Source organism: Nothobranchius furzeri, chromosome 1, assembly GCF_043380555.1.
Source record: "Nothobranchius furzeri strain GRZ-AD chromosome 1, NfurGRZ-RIMD1, whole genome shotgun sequence".
Classification (NCBI taxonomy): domain Eukaryota; kingdom Metazoa; phylum Chordata; class Actinopteri; order Cyprinodontiformes; family Nothobranchiidae; genus Nothobranchius; species Nothobranchius furzeri.
The window spans coordinates 46,552,061-46,568,157 of NC_091741.1; the positions used below are offsets into that span (position 1 = coordinate 46,552,061).

The following is a 16,097-nucleotide window of genomic DNA, read 5'->3' on the forward strand; positions in this document are numbered from 1 at the left end:
GACTGTTATAGCTAATGTGTTGTTGATATAATTTATCTATAGTTATAACACTGTTGACAACTCTGTTCTTCCTTCACAACCCAGTGTTCCACTCAATCTGCAGCTGTCTGGGCCCCTTTTTATTATTTTACGTTATTTTTAAATGTACCGACTCTTTGTGTCCTGTTATTTTATCAAATCTAATGTAAAAAAAATAAATGTTTTTGCCCAATTACTGGAATTTATTTGGTTAAGACAAAAAAGGAGGGAAGAATCGTTTATGCCAAGTTGTTTCTACAACAGGCCCATTTTAAATCCAACAGTTTCTTAGCAGCCAGTTGAAATGTGTTCTTTACTTTACTTGGTTTAAAAATCTTACTAAAATAAACCTTAGAGGCTGCTGTATTGCAAAACCCAATCATACTTGTTTTGTAAATATTAGCTTTGTATATATTTGTAGATATTTTTACAGATAGATATTTGTGGGCTAAAAAAAACCCATAAACTTAAATAATGTGTCATTCTTTATTGAAAAACAACAAAATACAGCTATACAGAAAGTGTGGGAAAATGATAATGTGAAAGTATTGCTCTTTAAATGTAATACACACACACACACACACACACACACACACACACACACACACACACACACACACACACACATATATAGAGGTCTCACACTTCACATCCCAGCACAAGCACGAACACATGCTTGTTGGTGTTTGTTGTTTTATGTATTGTTGTTTTATGTATATATATATATATATATATATATATATATATATATATATATATATATATATATATATATATATATATATATATACATAGCGGAGCCTTTTGTGTACGAGGTTCCCTTGAATAAAAATTTGTGTTAGTGTAATATTGGTTTGGGTTATGTATCGCCACATTAGCAAGCAAATGCTGAACCAATCTGGAATAAAGAGGGCTGAAAGAGGACAAACAAGTAAATAAGAGGGAAATATAAAAACAACTAGGAAACCAACATAAAAAAACAGCTACCAGTTGCTGCACCTGTAAAGAAACATTTCTAAGAATCATCAAGAAAACGTGAGACGAACAACTATAAACATGTAAACCATGAACAACAAACATCAACAAGCATGTGTTCATGCGTGCACTGGGATGTGAAGTGTGAGACCTCCAAGGATCGGGTGCACTCTGGAATCGCCCCAAGCACCAGGAAACCAGCAGCCACCACAGAGCACAGAACCAACTCAGACCACCTCCCAGACAGCCGAGCGCCTTTCTACAGATAACTCAGCAAGGCCACATCCAGAACCAGGCTGACACAGGTCATGGGCCACAGGACACAGGAGTCACACAGCAATTCCACCTGAAACAGAATAATTAAAATTAGAATCAAATACAACTGTTGTTCAATATGACATAACTGCCATGACCATGAGACAGACTAAACAGACTTTTAGCCAGACTGAAAATATGTTGCCATTTAGCCAAAGGTGGACAGTTGAGTTCTCTAGCATAGCCATAAGCCTTAGGAGAGTAAAATGCAGTGTAGTTGCAAATTGCTTCAAGTTTTCAGAAAAAGATGATCTTTTCTTCTGATTTATTTTCTGAAACAACTCATTTGGAATACCATCCAAACCATGAAGAAGAGAGGCACATTCAGTTGGTATTAGAAGTTTCTTCTAAAGAATTTTGGTGACACTTTTCAAAGAAGGAATTCTTGCCTTCAATCTCCTTGTCTTCTGGGATTGCAATCTAAGCTTTTTCTGAACTACACGTACCTTTTCATTTGCTGACAGAACTCTCCTTTTAAGCGTTTTGGCAGACTCTGTGATCTGATAGCAATGGTCACTCAGGATGCTATTTAGCTGTAATGGCACAGTGTTAAACTGACCAGAGTCTGAGTCATTCTGGTGTTGAACACTGTGACCAAAATGAGCAGTATCACACTCAATTGCTTGCAGAGGAATGTCATCATGTGTTACATTTTGGGTAACAAAGACCTCTTGAGGTGACTCCTCACACATCAATATACTGCTCAGATCAACAGCAACTTTTATGGCACTGTCTTCCCCTGCAGCTACATCTGCAACCTTCTCAAAACTATTTACAAAACCAACGGGGTTGTCACTTATCTTGTCATTCCTACTTACCTGTACTTTCCTTCTTGGAAGATGTTTTTTGACCTTAAAGGAAGAGAAGATTGTAGGTACAGCTGTGTCCTTCAGGCAAAGTTTCCCCTAAAATAAAAAAAAATAAAAAAATAAAAAAAGAGAGATTCACAAATACATACACACATCAGACAAGGTCAATTTCTGTATCTCAAAAACCCACTGGTACACCAGAGCACTGTGTGTGTGTGTGTGTGTGTGTGTGTGTGTGTGTGTGTGTGTGTGTGTGTGTGCGCGTGCTTGCGTGCATGCATGTGTGTGTGTGTGTGTAAAAGCCATGTGGAGAGTGTTTGTTATTTATAAAGCATATGTTGTTAGATTTTATCCAGAATCCAGCCTTAGAAAATATATATTTTAATTACAGTTTGATTTATTTGACACCAGTAGAATGTTTATTATTTTGTTAATTTCTCCTTAAATGCTTAACGTTTTAGTTTAAAATGAATATTTTTCATTCATCCCAATACATAAAGTTACACATTAAAGACTGACAAAAAATGAATTTGTTTATCAGAATAAATATCCATAACCCTAATTAGATGGAAATTAATACCGTGATTGTTTCCCCATCTAAACAGCCCTAGTCACAGACAGTTCAAGGGAGGGGGAAATTTTTTTCTTGTTACACAGCAATGTAACATCTTTATATTATACAGCTAATGCTTCAATTTTTTCAATCTTAACCAAAATATGAAGTAATGTGTTTGCACCCTGGAGTCCGTGGTGAAGTGATGACTCTCTAAGTGTTCACTGCACAAGCAGGAGTGTGAATTGGGAGTCCAGCACTCTCTTCTTTGGTTGCTTACCCAAAGGTCAAGCCTCTTTGGATCACCTAGAGGAAAACTTCATACAAAGAAGTACTTAAGCATCATGGCCTGTAGTAAAAGGTCTAAAATTAGGATAAAGAGTAATACAAAAGACATACTTTATAAAAAAATATATAAAATGAAACACTTGAGTCTATCGCCTTATTAGATAAGATATGAACCTTTCAATAATCAATTTTATTAACTAATTTCCTTTATATTAAACAGCACTAGTTCCCATGAGAACAGGGCACCCGGTCATAACTCTTTGTGGACAAATTAGTTATTTAGTCGCTCCCCACCACCACTATTGTACAAATATGCAAAAAATAAAAAAACGAGCGAGTTTATCTGATGGCATACAGACTTCTGGAGACTAACTTCAAGTACTATCAAACAACTCACCGAGCTGCAGTATTTCTGTGGTCAGGTCTCTCTCCAAGTCCGAGAGCTCCACAAGCGGTCAGCCCATGTAGCAGACAGGCGCCGAAGCGGTCAGAGATGCGCCGGGCTGACCGCTGGGGAGAACCGGGTGGAAGAATGAAACACAGAAGTCTCCCTCCGAGAGCTCCGTCATATTTAAACCTATTTTTATGTTAAATGCACTGGGTTTTACCATGGTTTTGCCCATTGACATATACCCTGTTAATTATTTCACCGTATTACATCTAAATTTCATGGTTAAACAGTACATGTTAAAATGGTAGTTAGCTAGCTACTTTGATAAGCTCAGCTAGTGCAAAAGCGGCAGTGACCTAAAATACATAAATATAATTTTACTTACCGAATAAAATGAAGTGGAGACTCCTTGGACGCTCTATTAGTGCAATTAATGCCACAGCAAGTCATTTTGTCCAACAATTGCACAAATAACATCCAAAAAAGAACACACAAACATGACAACTACTGGTCTAAGTTCAGAGACTGAAAATGGCGGAACAGTTTTCAGGCGAGGCCGAGGCTCAGGCTGAGGCCTTTCCACGGAGCTAGCTCTGTGGTCACGTGGGTCTGATGCTCATTAATTATGCAGAATTTTAGGCATTTAATACACTTAAACAGAAGAGTGACAAAAAATTCACCCCCTCAGAGTTGTCATGAGTGTAAAATAGATCTATTTAACCAAAAACATGTTTTGGAACCAGGCTGTAAACATGTTTATTTCTGCTGTGAAATTGGTATTTTTAACATGGGAGTCGATGAGGATTTGCTCACTTATGATACCAGCCCCTAGTGGATGAGGGTGGAACTGCAATTTATTTCACTTCTGCGTTGGCCTCAATTTCAGACCCGCAATGTGGGGGCTTGAATGAGACCTTTAAAATCTGCGTAACAAAAGCTTATAAACTCACAAACTAAGTCCACTTACCTTTGGTCCTGGTTTTCCAGACAAACCAACATTTCCCTGTGAATTATTTTATAAAATTAGCATTTTCATGCCCTATTATATTATATTATATTATATTATATTATATTATATTATATTATATTATACTCAGAAAATGAAAACAGAGCTAAAACACATGAATCACTCACCCTCTCGCCATTTTCACCCTTTGGTCCTGGCTGTCCTGGGATCCCAAAACCAGGACTTCCCTGCACATTTCAAGCCAAACAAAAGCTAAAACATATGCTCACACAAAATCCTCTGGATTTAAGCAAACACATTCTCTCCATCAACCTTTTCTCCCTTGTCTCCTTGGTCTCCTTTTATTCCCTGAAGGCCGGTGGAACCAACTGGACCGACATCTCCCTTACAGACAGAAAATATGCACGTAAAGTTCATGAACACATCAGTCAACACATGTCTGGACCAAAGTTCGCCTAACTCTAAATGAGACTCTGTGGACTGGGATTAAAGAGGTCTCCTTCAATAAAGTGTTCAGAAGCCAAATGCAAAAGTTAATGAGAGAAATTGTAATTGTGTTTGATGAGCAGACCCTGAGGATTGAGTCTGAGAGAACAAGAATACTCTGAAAAGTTAATTAACAATTTTTTTTATGGAATGAAACATCAAGAGCATCACTTCCGTCAAAGCTCACTGAGGAAGTTTTAGCAGAATAAATATTTGCAGCAACATCAGACTAAAGGGATTTTCGCAAACAGCCTAAAATCTGACCAGGTATTGAGAAACCTTAATTTAATCTTAGAGATTATGTGTTTGTAGTTCCATCTTTGCAAACATTTTACAGCAAAACAGCATCTAATTTTAATAGAAATTAACTTAGAGTTGTGTTCAAACTAACAATCTGACTTACCCTGGCACCCTTTTTTCCAGGTGGACCAAGTATCTGTTCGTGTGAGGGGAAAAATAGAAAGCTGAGATATGAGTGAGTTTTATTTGTGAATTTTGAATGCATAGCAGTTTTCTTACCCCCTTGGCAGGATCTCCAGGGACTCCTCTTGGACCTTCATCTCCTTTCAGTCCCATCGGTCCAGTTCGTCCCTATAAAGTCAAGGAAAATGGCTTTTTTAAATTTTTTTTACAACCTTCTGATGCCATTTCTGGAATTTGTCCCTCTCATAGAATCTCTTCTAAATGTTGTTGCTTAAAAGTTTGTGTTTGACAATGAAAATTAAATTAGTCTGTATTTTGTTTTCAGTAAGTTAGTCTTAACGTTTTAAGTTACAAAATACCGACCCACAGAAAAGAAAATGAAACAAAACAGATGCTGTCCAAGACAATAACTCCTGTGTTCCTTTTCTCTGAAAGAATCGGGTGTCTCAAATTAAAAAAGCACTGAAGCGGGAAAAATCAAACCTATGCAAAAGAAACTCACTGAGGTTTGACACCAGTTCACAATCACAGGCAATCATATAATCTGTGACAGATCATAATCAAAAGCATTTCCTCTTTTGTTTATCAGTATGAGAATGGTCACTGATCTGATCATATGTATTTGCCATGTACTCAGTTTTGCAATCAGAAGTGAACAAATGCATTGTGGGTGTTATGCTCCTAGGGTGAGTCAGATGTGTTAAGAGAGGCGCCTAACATTCACATACCGTAAATCCTCTAATACAGGCCCGGGCCTGTATTTGACTCAAGCTCATCAAGCTCCAGGCCTTTATTGGAAGGAGGGCCAGTATTAGAGGCAGGCCTCTATTTCTATTTGAGCAAAATGAACTAATGGTTCGCTGGAGTTTTTGACAATTAAAATTGCGCCCACATTTTCAAAGTTAAACACATTTCTTTTAACAACGGTAGTTTCTGCTTCAGCCATCTCCCCCCTCCCCCTGCTTCAGCCCTCTCCCCCCTCCCCCTGCGCAGCGGCCGCAAACTCACTGATGCGCCTGCAGCCTCTCAGAGTTCCTGCTGCTCTAAACATTAAAATAATTATTTCATTTTCTGTTCCTCACTTCTGATTACCTTCAATGGTGTCTGTTTGTTGCAACAGCAGGTACAAAAACTAACTTGTTTTTATTTGACTATTTTTCTGTCCTGCCTGTTTATTATCTTCCTGCATCTCCTCTCAATCCTAAAGAAAAACTGCTACCTGGGTTCATATATATATTCACCTCATGAGTTACCTTTGAACTGCAGTTCTAAAAGATCTACCGACTGCAAAAACAGCGGAGCGCTCGCTGTTTGGCGGCCGTATCAGTGATCAGTGCGTCGGAGGACAAGGTGATGCGCGCAGCGCCCCGCTCCACAGCATGCAGTGAAACGCATCAGGCGCAAATAAAAGACAGAAAACATTAAAGGAAATGAACTGACATGAACGATCGCGTGTTAAATTAGTTTTTGAGGTTGCGACACCTGATTGTTACTGTGGCCGTGCTCAGGAGGCAGATCTACCGACCGCGAAAACAGCGGCGTGCTCCCTGCTTGCCGGCCGCATCAGTGATCTGTGCGTCAGAGGACAAGGTGATGCGCCCCGCTCCACAGCAGCGATACACATCAGGCGCAAATAAAAGACAGAAAACATTAAAGGAAATGAACCGACATGAACGATCGCGTGTCAGTACCTACGGTCTGGCACAGCGCGTTGTCCCCCTCCCGAGCGCAGGAGCTTGTCACCTGCTGATAGCAGGCTGCTGTCTTTTCCGAGGGCTGTATCTTGCCGGTCATTATCACGTGACAGCGACTAGTCGACGACAGGCATAAAAAGTCACTATAGTGAAGTTGACTAGTTCATACACCCCCTACTGCTGCTCTCCAGAGTGTTCTGCAGCATAATCAGCACATTCTCTTTGAACTTGATAGTGTAATGACCTGGCTGGGGTTGTAAGCCAGGTGCATTCTGGGTATTGTGTTATATGTGTTTCCTATCGTTCTGCTAGTTCCTATGTGTTGATTTGCGTGTTGTGTGAGTGTTATGTAAGCCACAGGGAAGGTGATGTGTGTTCTGTGGAGCGGGTTGAATTAGCATGGTTAACTGACACAGTGACTCTGTGTGGTAGGAGCGTGATAGAGGATCGTGTCTGTAGCGTTACAAAGCGTTGAAGAAAAAGCCTAATAGAGGTCTGCGTGAACCTTTACTGCCTCCTGCTGGTTGATTTGGGGATTATAACCCTGCCGCTGGGACGCTCACACTTGCTTGTTACCACATTCCACCCGGCCACAATAAGAGACCGGCCATTATTTACCTCTGCTGACTCGGACACCGGCCAAAATTGGAGACCCGGCCTTTAATTGAATACCGGGCTGTATTAGAGGTATTTGTATACAGCTGCATACATTTCAGATGTTTTTAATCTTCTCCAGTGGATCAGTGTGCTTTTCATAGATTGTAATCTTCACTCACTTGAGGTCCTTGTGGTCCAGCAGGGCCCATTTCTCCTTGATCTCCCTAACAAAATAAAAATAAATCCATTTAAAACAGATGAGTGTGTGGACGCACTTCAACATTGTGAATCAACGTGATTCGCTTCACCGTTGGACAAATTAGAAAGAATTCTCTTTAGTTTCCCATTGCAATCTAAAGCAAATGTTTTAAGTTTTATGATGAAGAACAAGATGTGTGAACTCACTTTGTCCCCTCGCTCTCCCTTCACTCCCTTCTTACCCTGTGAGTAAAAGAGATTCACCAAGTCTTACACATCCTCAATTAAAGAATTAAAGATGTTTGGTTTTCTCATTGTAAGGAACTAATACAAGTCATTCGTGTGCGCTTAAAAGTAAATTTGTAAAAAGTAATTCAACAAAAAAAAAAAAATTTAAAAACAGTACAAACCCGAGGTCCAACAACTCCCTGGATACCCTGGTCTCCACGGTCACCCTTACAAGAACAAAATACACACAAATGTTACTGTGCAATATTCTTTTATTTTGTTACAGTAAAGCATGTTGGGTTCATCATACCTTTGGACTGACTGCTCCTGTTAAGCCAACATTTCCCTGAAAATTGAAACAAACACTTGAAAATGTGCATTTAATTTGTTTTTACTGGTCTTCAACAACTGAACACAAACTTAGAGTTCTTGGTGGTGATCTGATGAGTTTGTTGCTCTACACTAGTACCTTTTCTCCCTTCTCTCCATGAGGACCTTGAATTCCCTGTTTACCGACTCCTTCTTCTCCCTGGAAAAACATTTAAATACAGGAGGTCAAATGGAATTCTTTTAAAATTTAAGGTAAAAGTTGCATTTAGTAGGTGTTTTACCTTCTGTCCTTTCTGACCGGGGACTCCTGGTATCCCATCAACGCCGATGGGACCGGGCAGACCTGCAGCCCCCTATGGTTCATGTAAAAGTTTGAGAGTTAAATAATAATAATAATAAATACATAAAAAAGACAGAATTTTTAAAAATCTGCATAGTCATTTTTCCTAGAAAAAAAAAAGATCAAGATGTTTTTAGACTAGACAATGTCTTTTTCGCTCTGCTGATAACTATAATAGATATGTGCTTACATCTTTCCCGGACTCTCCTTTGTCTCCTTTCATGCCCTGCTTCCCCCGTAAACCCTTTAAAAATTAAAGGGAAACAGTGTATGTCATATAACAAAATAACCGATTCTGTGTATGTAAAAATAGGCTTTTGTGAAAGAATTGCATAAAAGTGAAATTAAAGCAGAAGTACCAGCGAGTCAGTATTTGAACAAGACAGGCTTGCCACTTACTTTTGCTCCCAGCTCTCCAGTTTCTCCCTACAAAGCGCACATAAAAAAAGCAGCTCTGTGGGGTTGTGTGGAACATCAAAACTTCTTTGAACATTTAAAGTATCATCTAGCACAATGCATCATGGGTAATAAACGTTACAATATGACTGATGCTGGGAGTGAAACCACATGGAATTACAGTGTTTTAGCCTAGTGAACTAGACCAAATTCTTGCTTTGCAGTCTAGGCACGCTCCATTGGAACCTCAGCAGCTCCTACCAGGACTCTGGCTAGCCAATCACAGCTCTCTAGAGGGGTTTCAAACACATGAAGAGCTGTGATTGGTCCATAATGGTGGGCCAATCATAGTGCTCTATCTGCTTAGTGAACAAATCACAGAGCTTTATCCGCTTTGTGGGCCAATCAGGGCACTCTATATGCCTGGTGGGTGGGATGATGCAACAGAGTGAAACAAGAGTATGTCACATTCATTGTCCAGTGGAATGCAGAGATCATTTGAAAGACAACGGTAGAACCCGCCCCACAACCGAGAGCCGTCAGTGGAGCGTGGCCAGACTAAATAATACATTTTTTTAGTCTGGCTTGCCAGGCTAACGGTGTTTACCTTTACTTGCAACTTCAAATTTGAACTTACTTTCACAGATAAACCTGGTGCTCCTGGTGGTCCAGGTTGTCCAGGCAGGCCCGGAGAACCATTGACACCAGGTACACCTGCTGGTCCCTGGGGACCCTGTAACAAGGAGAGAATAACCTTTAAACCATCAGAAGTACACCTCTGATAAACTCAAAAACTTTTATTGAGAACTTACTGATGATCCAGGTTCTCCTTTTCGTCCAGGAACATAATTAGAGTCTGTGCCAGCTATGACGTACCCGGGCTCTCCCTGTGGGTGAATCCAACATGAAACATCAACCTGACAGCACAATGCACCAGAGCAAACTGATGTAAGTTCAGTCCAGCTTACTCTCTCTCCTCTCTGACCCTTCGGACCAGTGGGTCCAGGAATACCCTATCGAAAAAAGGAAGATGAAATAATGTAAATGAAAACAAAATCATTATTCTGATTAAACAGACATGAAAATGTCAAGTATTTATATGTTGATGGTATTGCTTTACTACAAAGTTATATGGGACTTTCACAAATGTTAACCTACTCCAGATTCTCTATCGAGACCAATAAATAAATATTCTATCATGTTTTTTTGTCTCTGTTTGTTCGGTCTTTTCTCTGAAAACGGTTTGGCTACAAAAAAAGAGAGACCATCAAGGCTTTCAATTGCGGCCAATTTCAGAGACATTTGTTGTTTAGGTCTTTAGAGAACCAGAAAGTCTTGCATATGGTCGGATCTGATCATTATTAGGACCATATTTACAGAATGATAAAAGCATTCATATTTTTGTCCCATTTAAAGACCGTCATCTGTAAGAAACAACTTTCAGGGTAGAAACATGTTATCACAAGATAAAATTACCAGATTAAGAGAACATTGGACATATTTGTGGGGCTCCACTTGGTTTATCTGGAGAACCCTGACAAACAGAGTATCTACCAACAGTGTGGGCCCAGGGTTCAGACCTTTCCTTTAATTTGTCTTAATCAAGTAAACACAAAAAAAAATTATTGATCCATCTATACTCGCATGTATTTGTTATGGTGAAAGAATTTTAGTTCGTTATCAGAAAATACAATACTGCTCTGAGTAGGAAGGGCACTACCCCCAAAATGTCAAATCTTCCCATCATTTTAGGCATCAATTAATATAAAATGGTGCTTTATGAATAAAATGATGATCATTTGATTTGAAATATGAGACTTCACAGACTGAGACGTTACTCGAGGTGAATCGTAAGCTGGACAATGTTCTAGCTGCAATACCGGTATTAGTGCGCAAAATGGATGTCATCTCGGAGAGGGTCACCGGACGGTATGGACAGGTGCTGATATGTCAATAATACTTCTCTATCCTTCTATTGGAATCCACAAAAATTTATATTTTTAATCTAAATTCCTTTCCATCTCACCATGTCACCTGGAATGCCTGGAAAACCCTGACAAAAAAGATAAAAACAAAATTACATCATGTAATATTATTTATTTTGATGAATAATAATATTAACACTTTTTTTAGTTACCCGCTGACCAGGAGAACCCGGGGGCCCCGTTCGTCCTGGTCTCCCTGGCAACCCAGGGACACCATCTGTTCCAGGAGGTCCCTAACAAGTAAAGTCCAAACATTTCAACCCCAAGTCTTTCACACCAGTTGTCTTTTCCCAGGTTGAAAGTTCTCAATCTCTGGTGACACATCATAGTTATTTATTCTTTTTTCAATGCAGATTCTGTAGGATTCCCAAACATATACTTTTCTCACATCCTCCCCTTGTTACCATGACAACCACTCAGCTGTTACCATCCATATCACAAATTAGCTCCATAAGGGATGTAAAAAGTATGAACCGCTGCCACAATGACAACAGATGAATGATGTCAATTAAAGTGAATAGTTATAGATATTGTTATTTCATAATGGTGGTGGTACATAAGATTTACCTTCTCTCCGCGTTCTCCTTTAGATGAGGTGAAAGGATCAAACTGTCCAGGACTTGGTCTGAATTTCTGCAGAACAAAAATAGCTAATTTTACTAAATTAAACACGTGTAAAATAATCTGTTTTAAATTTCATGGCAAAGAAACAGAGAAACATACCAAACCTCCAAGACCAAACCCATCTCCCTAGAGTTTAGAATTACACACACACACACACACACACACACACACACACACACACACACACACACACACACACACACACACACACACACACACACACACACACACACACACACACACACACACACACACACAAATCAGTTTTACGAGAATATATCAACGATCTAATTTGTATCAGTTCACTCACCCTTTCTCCTTTTTGACCCTGTTAAACAAGATAAACATGATTCATTTTGGCTGATCCAAATTTTGTTCAACGATTAATAATTCTGACTTGTGATTAAATATTATTCTGCACCAACCTTCTCACACCGTGAAGAGCAGGGACCCTGAGGTTTCTGCATCTCCTCTGGGTCTTCAGTTGGTGTGTCTAATTGAGCAAACTGAACATTGAAATAACAATAAAAAGCACATTAGGAAGGGACTTAATTTAGAGTTTAGAAGCAGAAAAACCTTCTGTTGAAATGACTTAAAATTCCCTCTGATTTCATATCCTCTAACCACTGAGCTGACGTCAAAAGGAAGTCATGAATGATTCTGTTTTCACTTCTGAAGAACACTTGTGAGTTTGTAAAGTAACCAAATGCTTGTTTCTATTGCTTTGCTGTTCTTGAACAACCATTTCCAGCTTTTCCACATATACTAAAGATTTACTCACTAACCTGCATTGCAAAAGTTCAACAAACATAAATCACCTGAAACATGACAAATCAAACATCGATTTGTTTCCTTGCTTTTAAATAAGGATGCTTTTAGATGACTTCACACAAGGTACAATGAGGAGTGAAACAGAAACTAATGAAACAACTTTTTTTCTTACCTCATCTTGTAATTTAAACTCAGACAGAAGCTCCTCGCTACAGATGCTGCTGATGAACTCCCTTTCTATGGAGGGGAAATCATCAAAGGTGGGAGAGTAGAAGACGTTTTTGTAGCTGGCGGAAGCAGCAATTTTATTTAGCTCCTCGATATCTGCGTTAGACACCCCGACTGTAAGTACACTGACCCCTATAGAAACATAGATTTAAAACAGTTGGTAAGAAATAAAGCAGCTCATGTAACTTTGACATGCTCAGGTTATAAAGCAGCACAACATCTCTAAATGCAGAAACTTAAGTTCAAATACAGTTGAGATTAGGTATTATTTTCATCTTCTATATAGGTCGGAAAAAAGGTTTATTCACACCAATTAGGATAAAATTTTTCTTCAAGGCACTCAAGGAGTACAGATGCTTCTCTCTTTCGCTCTCTTATCTTTTTTCCCCAAGGCTCTTTGTCCTGTCTGTCCACAGAGCGCTTCTCTGCATTTCTTCTGAAAAACTTTATTTTTACTAACCATGGATTTGATAAATTGGTCATTCAATGTGATCGATAAGATTTTTTCAACAATGAGAACGGAGCAGGGGGCTCCCACATGTCCACAGGGGACACACCCGGTGGGATATATGCTGGATTCCTGGAAGGAGTGGAAGATCATATGCCTCTCCCAGCTGTCCATTGAGGATATCAAAGACGTGTGGATATTCGGCCTGATGATCACAGGATTTCTCCTGATTGGAGTGGGAGGATATCTGGTTTTCTGGAAATTTGAGAAGACGGGAGCGATTGGAGGGCGACCCGCACCCACGGAAAGCACCGTCCGTGTGGAGACTTCACAGACTGGGACGTTACTCGAGGTGAATCGTAAGCTGGACAATGTTCTAGCTGTGATACCTGTATTAGTGCTCAAAATGGATGTCATCTCCGAGAGAGTCACCGGACGGTATGGACAGGTTTAAAAACCCAAAATTGGCTTCACTGAAGGACTGGAATGATCAGTAAAGACTGAAGGCAGAGAGGAAAATTATCTCAGCCTGACCCAAACAAATTCTTGTTATCTGAATCAGACGCCCTGGCAGCCTTGAGCGGCAAGCGGAATGCAGACAGATGCTGTGAAAACCCAACCCCCCGCCTTCGGATTGATGGACTTCAGCCTGGCGAGGTCATCAATCTGCAGGAGTCAATGTGCTCTTCGCTTCTCCCAAGATCTCCCTCCCACCTGTGACTGTACAGTAGATGAGCACCGTAGATGGCTGCTCTCGCTGGGGGAAACAGGATCCCAGCCCCCCCCCCGCCTTCCTATTGGAGTCTAATGTTGTGTTGTCTGAAGTCTGTTGCATATCTGTTGAGGTGTTTTTTTTTTGCAGAGCAAAGCTGCCCTCCTGGTGGAGGTTAACTCTGAAGTGCCTTTTTCTCCCTCCACCTGAACCAATCCTCATGTAACCCTCTTATCTCTATTAAGGTAGCGCGACTCGGGTTGCGAATGACCACAGTCACCAATTCTTGTCATGTGTCTTGCCCATGTATGTCTGATCTCTGAATTGTGTGTACTGAAACTCTAATTTCCCTCTGGGATTAATAAAGTATTGATTGATTGATTGATTGATTGATAATAGAAACTGTAAGAAATAATTATGATGATTAAAACCAATATTTGTAATAAAAATGGTCAAAAAAAGGCAACCCTTTCATCATCAAAGTGGTGTTTAGAATGGCTTCCTTGTGGAACTGACCAAAGACACGTGCCACTATAGATGGTGGCAAAACATCATCCTGAGCCCTTCCATCTGTAATCAGAACCAGAACGTGGGCCACATCTTGTCTCATCCCCAAAGACTCCTGGAACACTTCCTGCAGAACATAGCTGATCCCTTTTCCTGGAGACACACAGAAAATATTCATATATGACACCTGACACTAGCAGATTAAGGGATAATCAATAACAGCCAGTAGAAACTGTGACACCTTCAGCAGGACCAGAAAGCCTTTAACCCTCTCAGGCTCAAAATAAGTTTTGATAAAAGGACGAACAACTAAGTCCTTCAGGGATACTTCTGAGTTAAAAAATTCTCATGAAATACATATGTGGAGTAACCAGATAGGTAGGTTTTAACTGTTGTAAATCTGCAATGCCTGCCTCCAGCAGGTTAAAAAAATTAAATGCAATCAAAGAACAGGTAGCAAACAGAGAAATATCTGAATGAGCTCAGCTAACCTGTTTTGGTGTTGCCTCCTCTATACGGCAGCCCTCTGATTGCCCTGAGCAGTGAGTTTCTGTCTTTGAAGTCACTTAGACGGAATTCAATACGAGGCTCATCGCTGTAATGAACCACGGCTATCTGAAGAAAATTAAAAGGAAACATGCACATCACCACAAAAAACATATACTGACTTTCTGTTCTATTTTCAGTGTGCTGAGAGAGATCTATTTGACTGTTGCACTTTTGTAGTGCTTGCCTTTCTGTGATTTGCACCCCTTTTCCACTGAAACCACATTTTGTTCCACTTAATCATTGTGTCTGACACAGGTAACTCACTAGGGGCAGAATTCATTACAAAAATAACAAAACTACGTAGTTAAAATAACTTTTTGAAAATGTAAAAGAAACTTGTGATTCAACTGGTGAAAGTTTCAACTGGCACATCATCAAACCAGCACTAAAAACCTACCTGTGTGCCCTGTGGACTAATCACAGGGAAGTAAGTGGCCACTCGGAATATAAAGTCCTTCATCTTGATGAAGTTGTTAACACCAATGCTCGAGGACTCATCCAGTAAGAATACTATGTCTGCTTTGGCCCTCCCACACACTGGCAAAACAGAAAGCAGGTGAATGAAATATAAAACATAGAAAGATGTTCTACTAAAAATCATCTCCAGTGTACCTGGTCTTGGTGGAGCCGTGGACTTTGTGCTAACTGTGGCTGGTTTCAGCGCAGTGATCGGATCTGGTTTAGCTTTGGTGGCACTGGGTTGAGGTGGTGGTTTCTTGGTTGTTGGTGGTTTAGTTGGTGGTGCAGCTGTGGGGGGCTCGGTTGTCGTGGTGGAAGACTGAGCAACAGTAGTGCTGATGGTGATGGAGGTGGTTTGGGAGTCCGTCATGGTGTACAAGGAGTTTGGGATCACTGTAGTCGGAACAGACTGGGCACTTTTCACAGGATTATCCTGTCCCACTGTGATGTGTACAACCATATTATAAAAGACAAAAGATAAAAACGAATTTAATTTATCATTAATTATTATCATTAAACATGTTAAATAGGAAAGAAATCCTAGTTAGATTAAAAAAAGTGCATATTTGCTTATGAACTTTTAAAATGGATCCAGATAATATAGATGACTTTTTTTGAGAAATCTGTGGCTTATCTTGTCAGAAAAATATTACTACTACTACTACTACTACTACTACTACTACTACTACTACTACTACTACTAATAATAATAATAATAATAATAATAATAATAATAATAATAATAACTAGAAAAACATTGTTTAAAGGTAAAAATCTGAAGCCTGGGTGCTGTCCATGGTGCTGAA

At 39.8% G+C, this 16,097-nt stretch overlaps 1 protein-coding gene and 1 long non-coding RNA gene across 6 annotated transcripts in view; both read right to left on the reverse strand.

Moving 5' to 3' along the window:
• col7a1l (collagen type VII alpha 1-like) overlaps positions 1-16,097 on the reverse strand; it is a 113,832-nt gene that overhangs the window by 48,772 nt on the left and 48,963 nt on the right. For all 5 annotated transcript variants that reach the window (XM_054740064.2, XM_054740065.2, XM_015959275.3 and 2 more), the window contains exons 21-47: positions 15,445-15,732; positions 15,230-15,369; positions 14,775-14,898; positions 14,293-14,436; positions 12,561-12,748; positions 12,043-12,123; positions 11,928-11,945; positions 11,717-11,743; positions 11,561-11,626; positions 11,146-11,226; positions 11,035-11,061; positions 9,977-10,021; positions 9,821-9,895; positions 9,646-9,741; positions 9,012-9,038; positions 8,803-8,856; positions 8,554-8,625; positions 8,412-8,471; positions 8,253-8,288; positions 8,125-8,169; positions 7,922-7,957; positions 7,696-7,740; positions 5,322-5,393; positions 5,206-5,238; positions 4,629-4,700; positions 4,484-4,543; positions 4,317-4,352 (exon numbers count right to left, since the gene is read on the reverse strand). In XM_054740064.2, the coding sequence (XP_054596039.2) occupies positions 4,317-4,352; positions 4,484-4,543; positions 4,629-4,700; positions 5,206-5,238; positions 5,322-5,393; positions 7,696-7,740; positions 7,922-7,957; positions 8,125-8,169; positions 8,253-8,288; positions 8,412-8,471; positions 8,554-8,625; positions 8,803-8,856; positions 9,012-9,038; positions 9,646-9,741; positions 9,821-9,895; positions 9,977-10,021; positions 11,035-11,061; positions 11,146-11,226; positions 11,561-11,626; positions 11,717-11,743; positions 11,928-11,945; positions 12,043-12,123; positions 12,561-12,748; positions 14,293-14,436; positions 14,775-14,898; positions 15,230-15,369; positions 15,445-15,732 (2,048 nt within the window). The remainder of the gene's footprint in view (positions 1-4,316; positions 4,353-4,483; positions 4,544-4,628; positions 4,701-5,205; positions 5,239-5,321; positions 5,394-7,695; positions 7,741-7,921; positions 7,958-8,124; positions 8,170-8,252; positions 8,289-8,411; positions 8,472-8,553; positions 8,626-8,802; positions 8,857-9,011; positions 9,039-9,645; positions 9,742-9,820; positions 9,896-9,976; positions 10,022-11,034; positions 11,062-11,145; positions 11,227-11,560; positions 11,627-11,716; positions 11,744-11,927; positions 11,946-12,042; positions 12,124-12,560; positions 12,749-14,292; positions 14,437-14,774; positions 14,899-15,229; positions 15,370-15,444; positions 15,733-16,097) is intronic.
• LOC129163082 (uncharacterized) lies at positions 809-4,309 on the reverse strand. The gene is made up of 3 exons (XR_008563091.2): positions 2,855-4,309; positions 2,127-2,213; positions 809-1,339 (listed from the first exon to the last, which is right to left on the reverse strand). It is a non-coding gene; the product is annotated as an uncharacterized lncRNA (long non-coding RNA).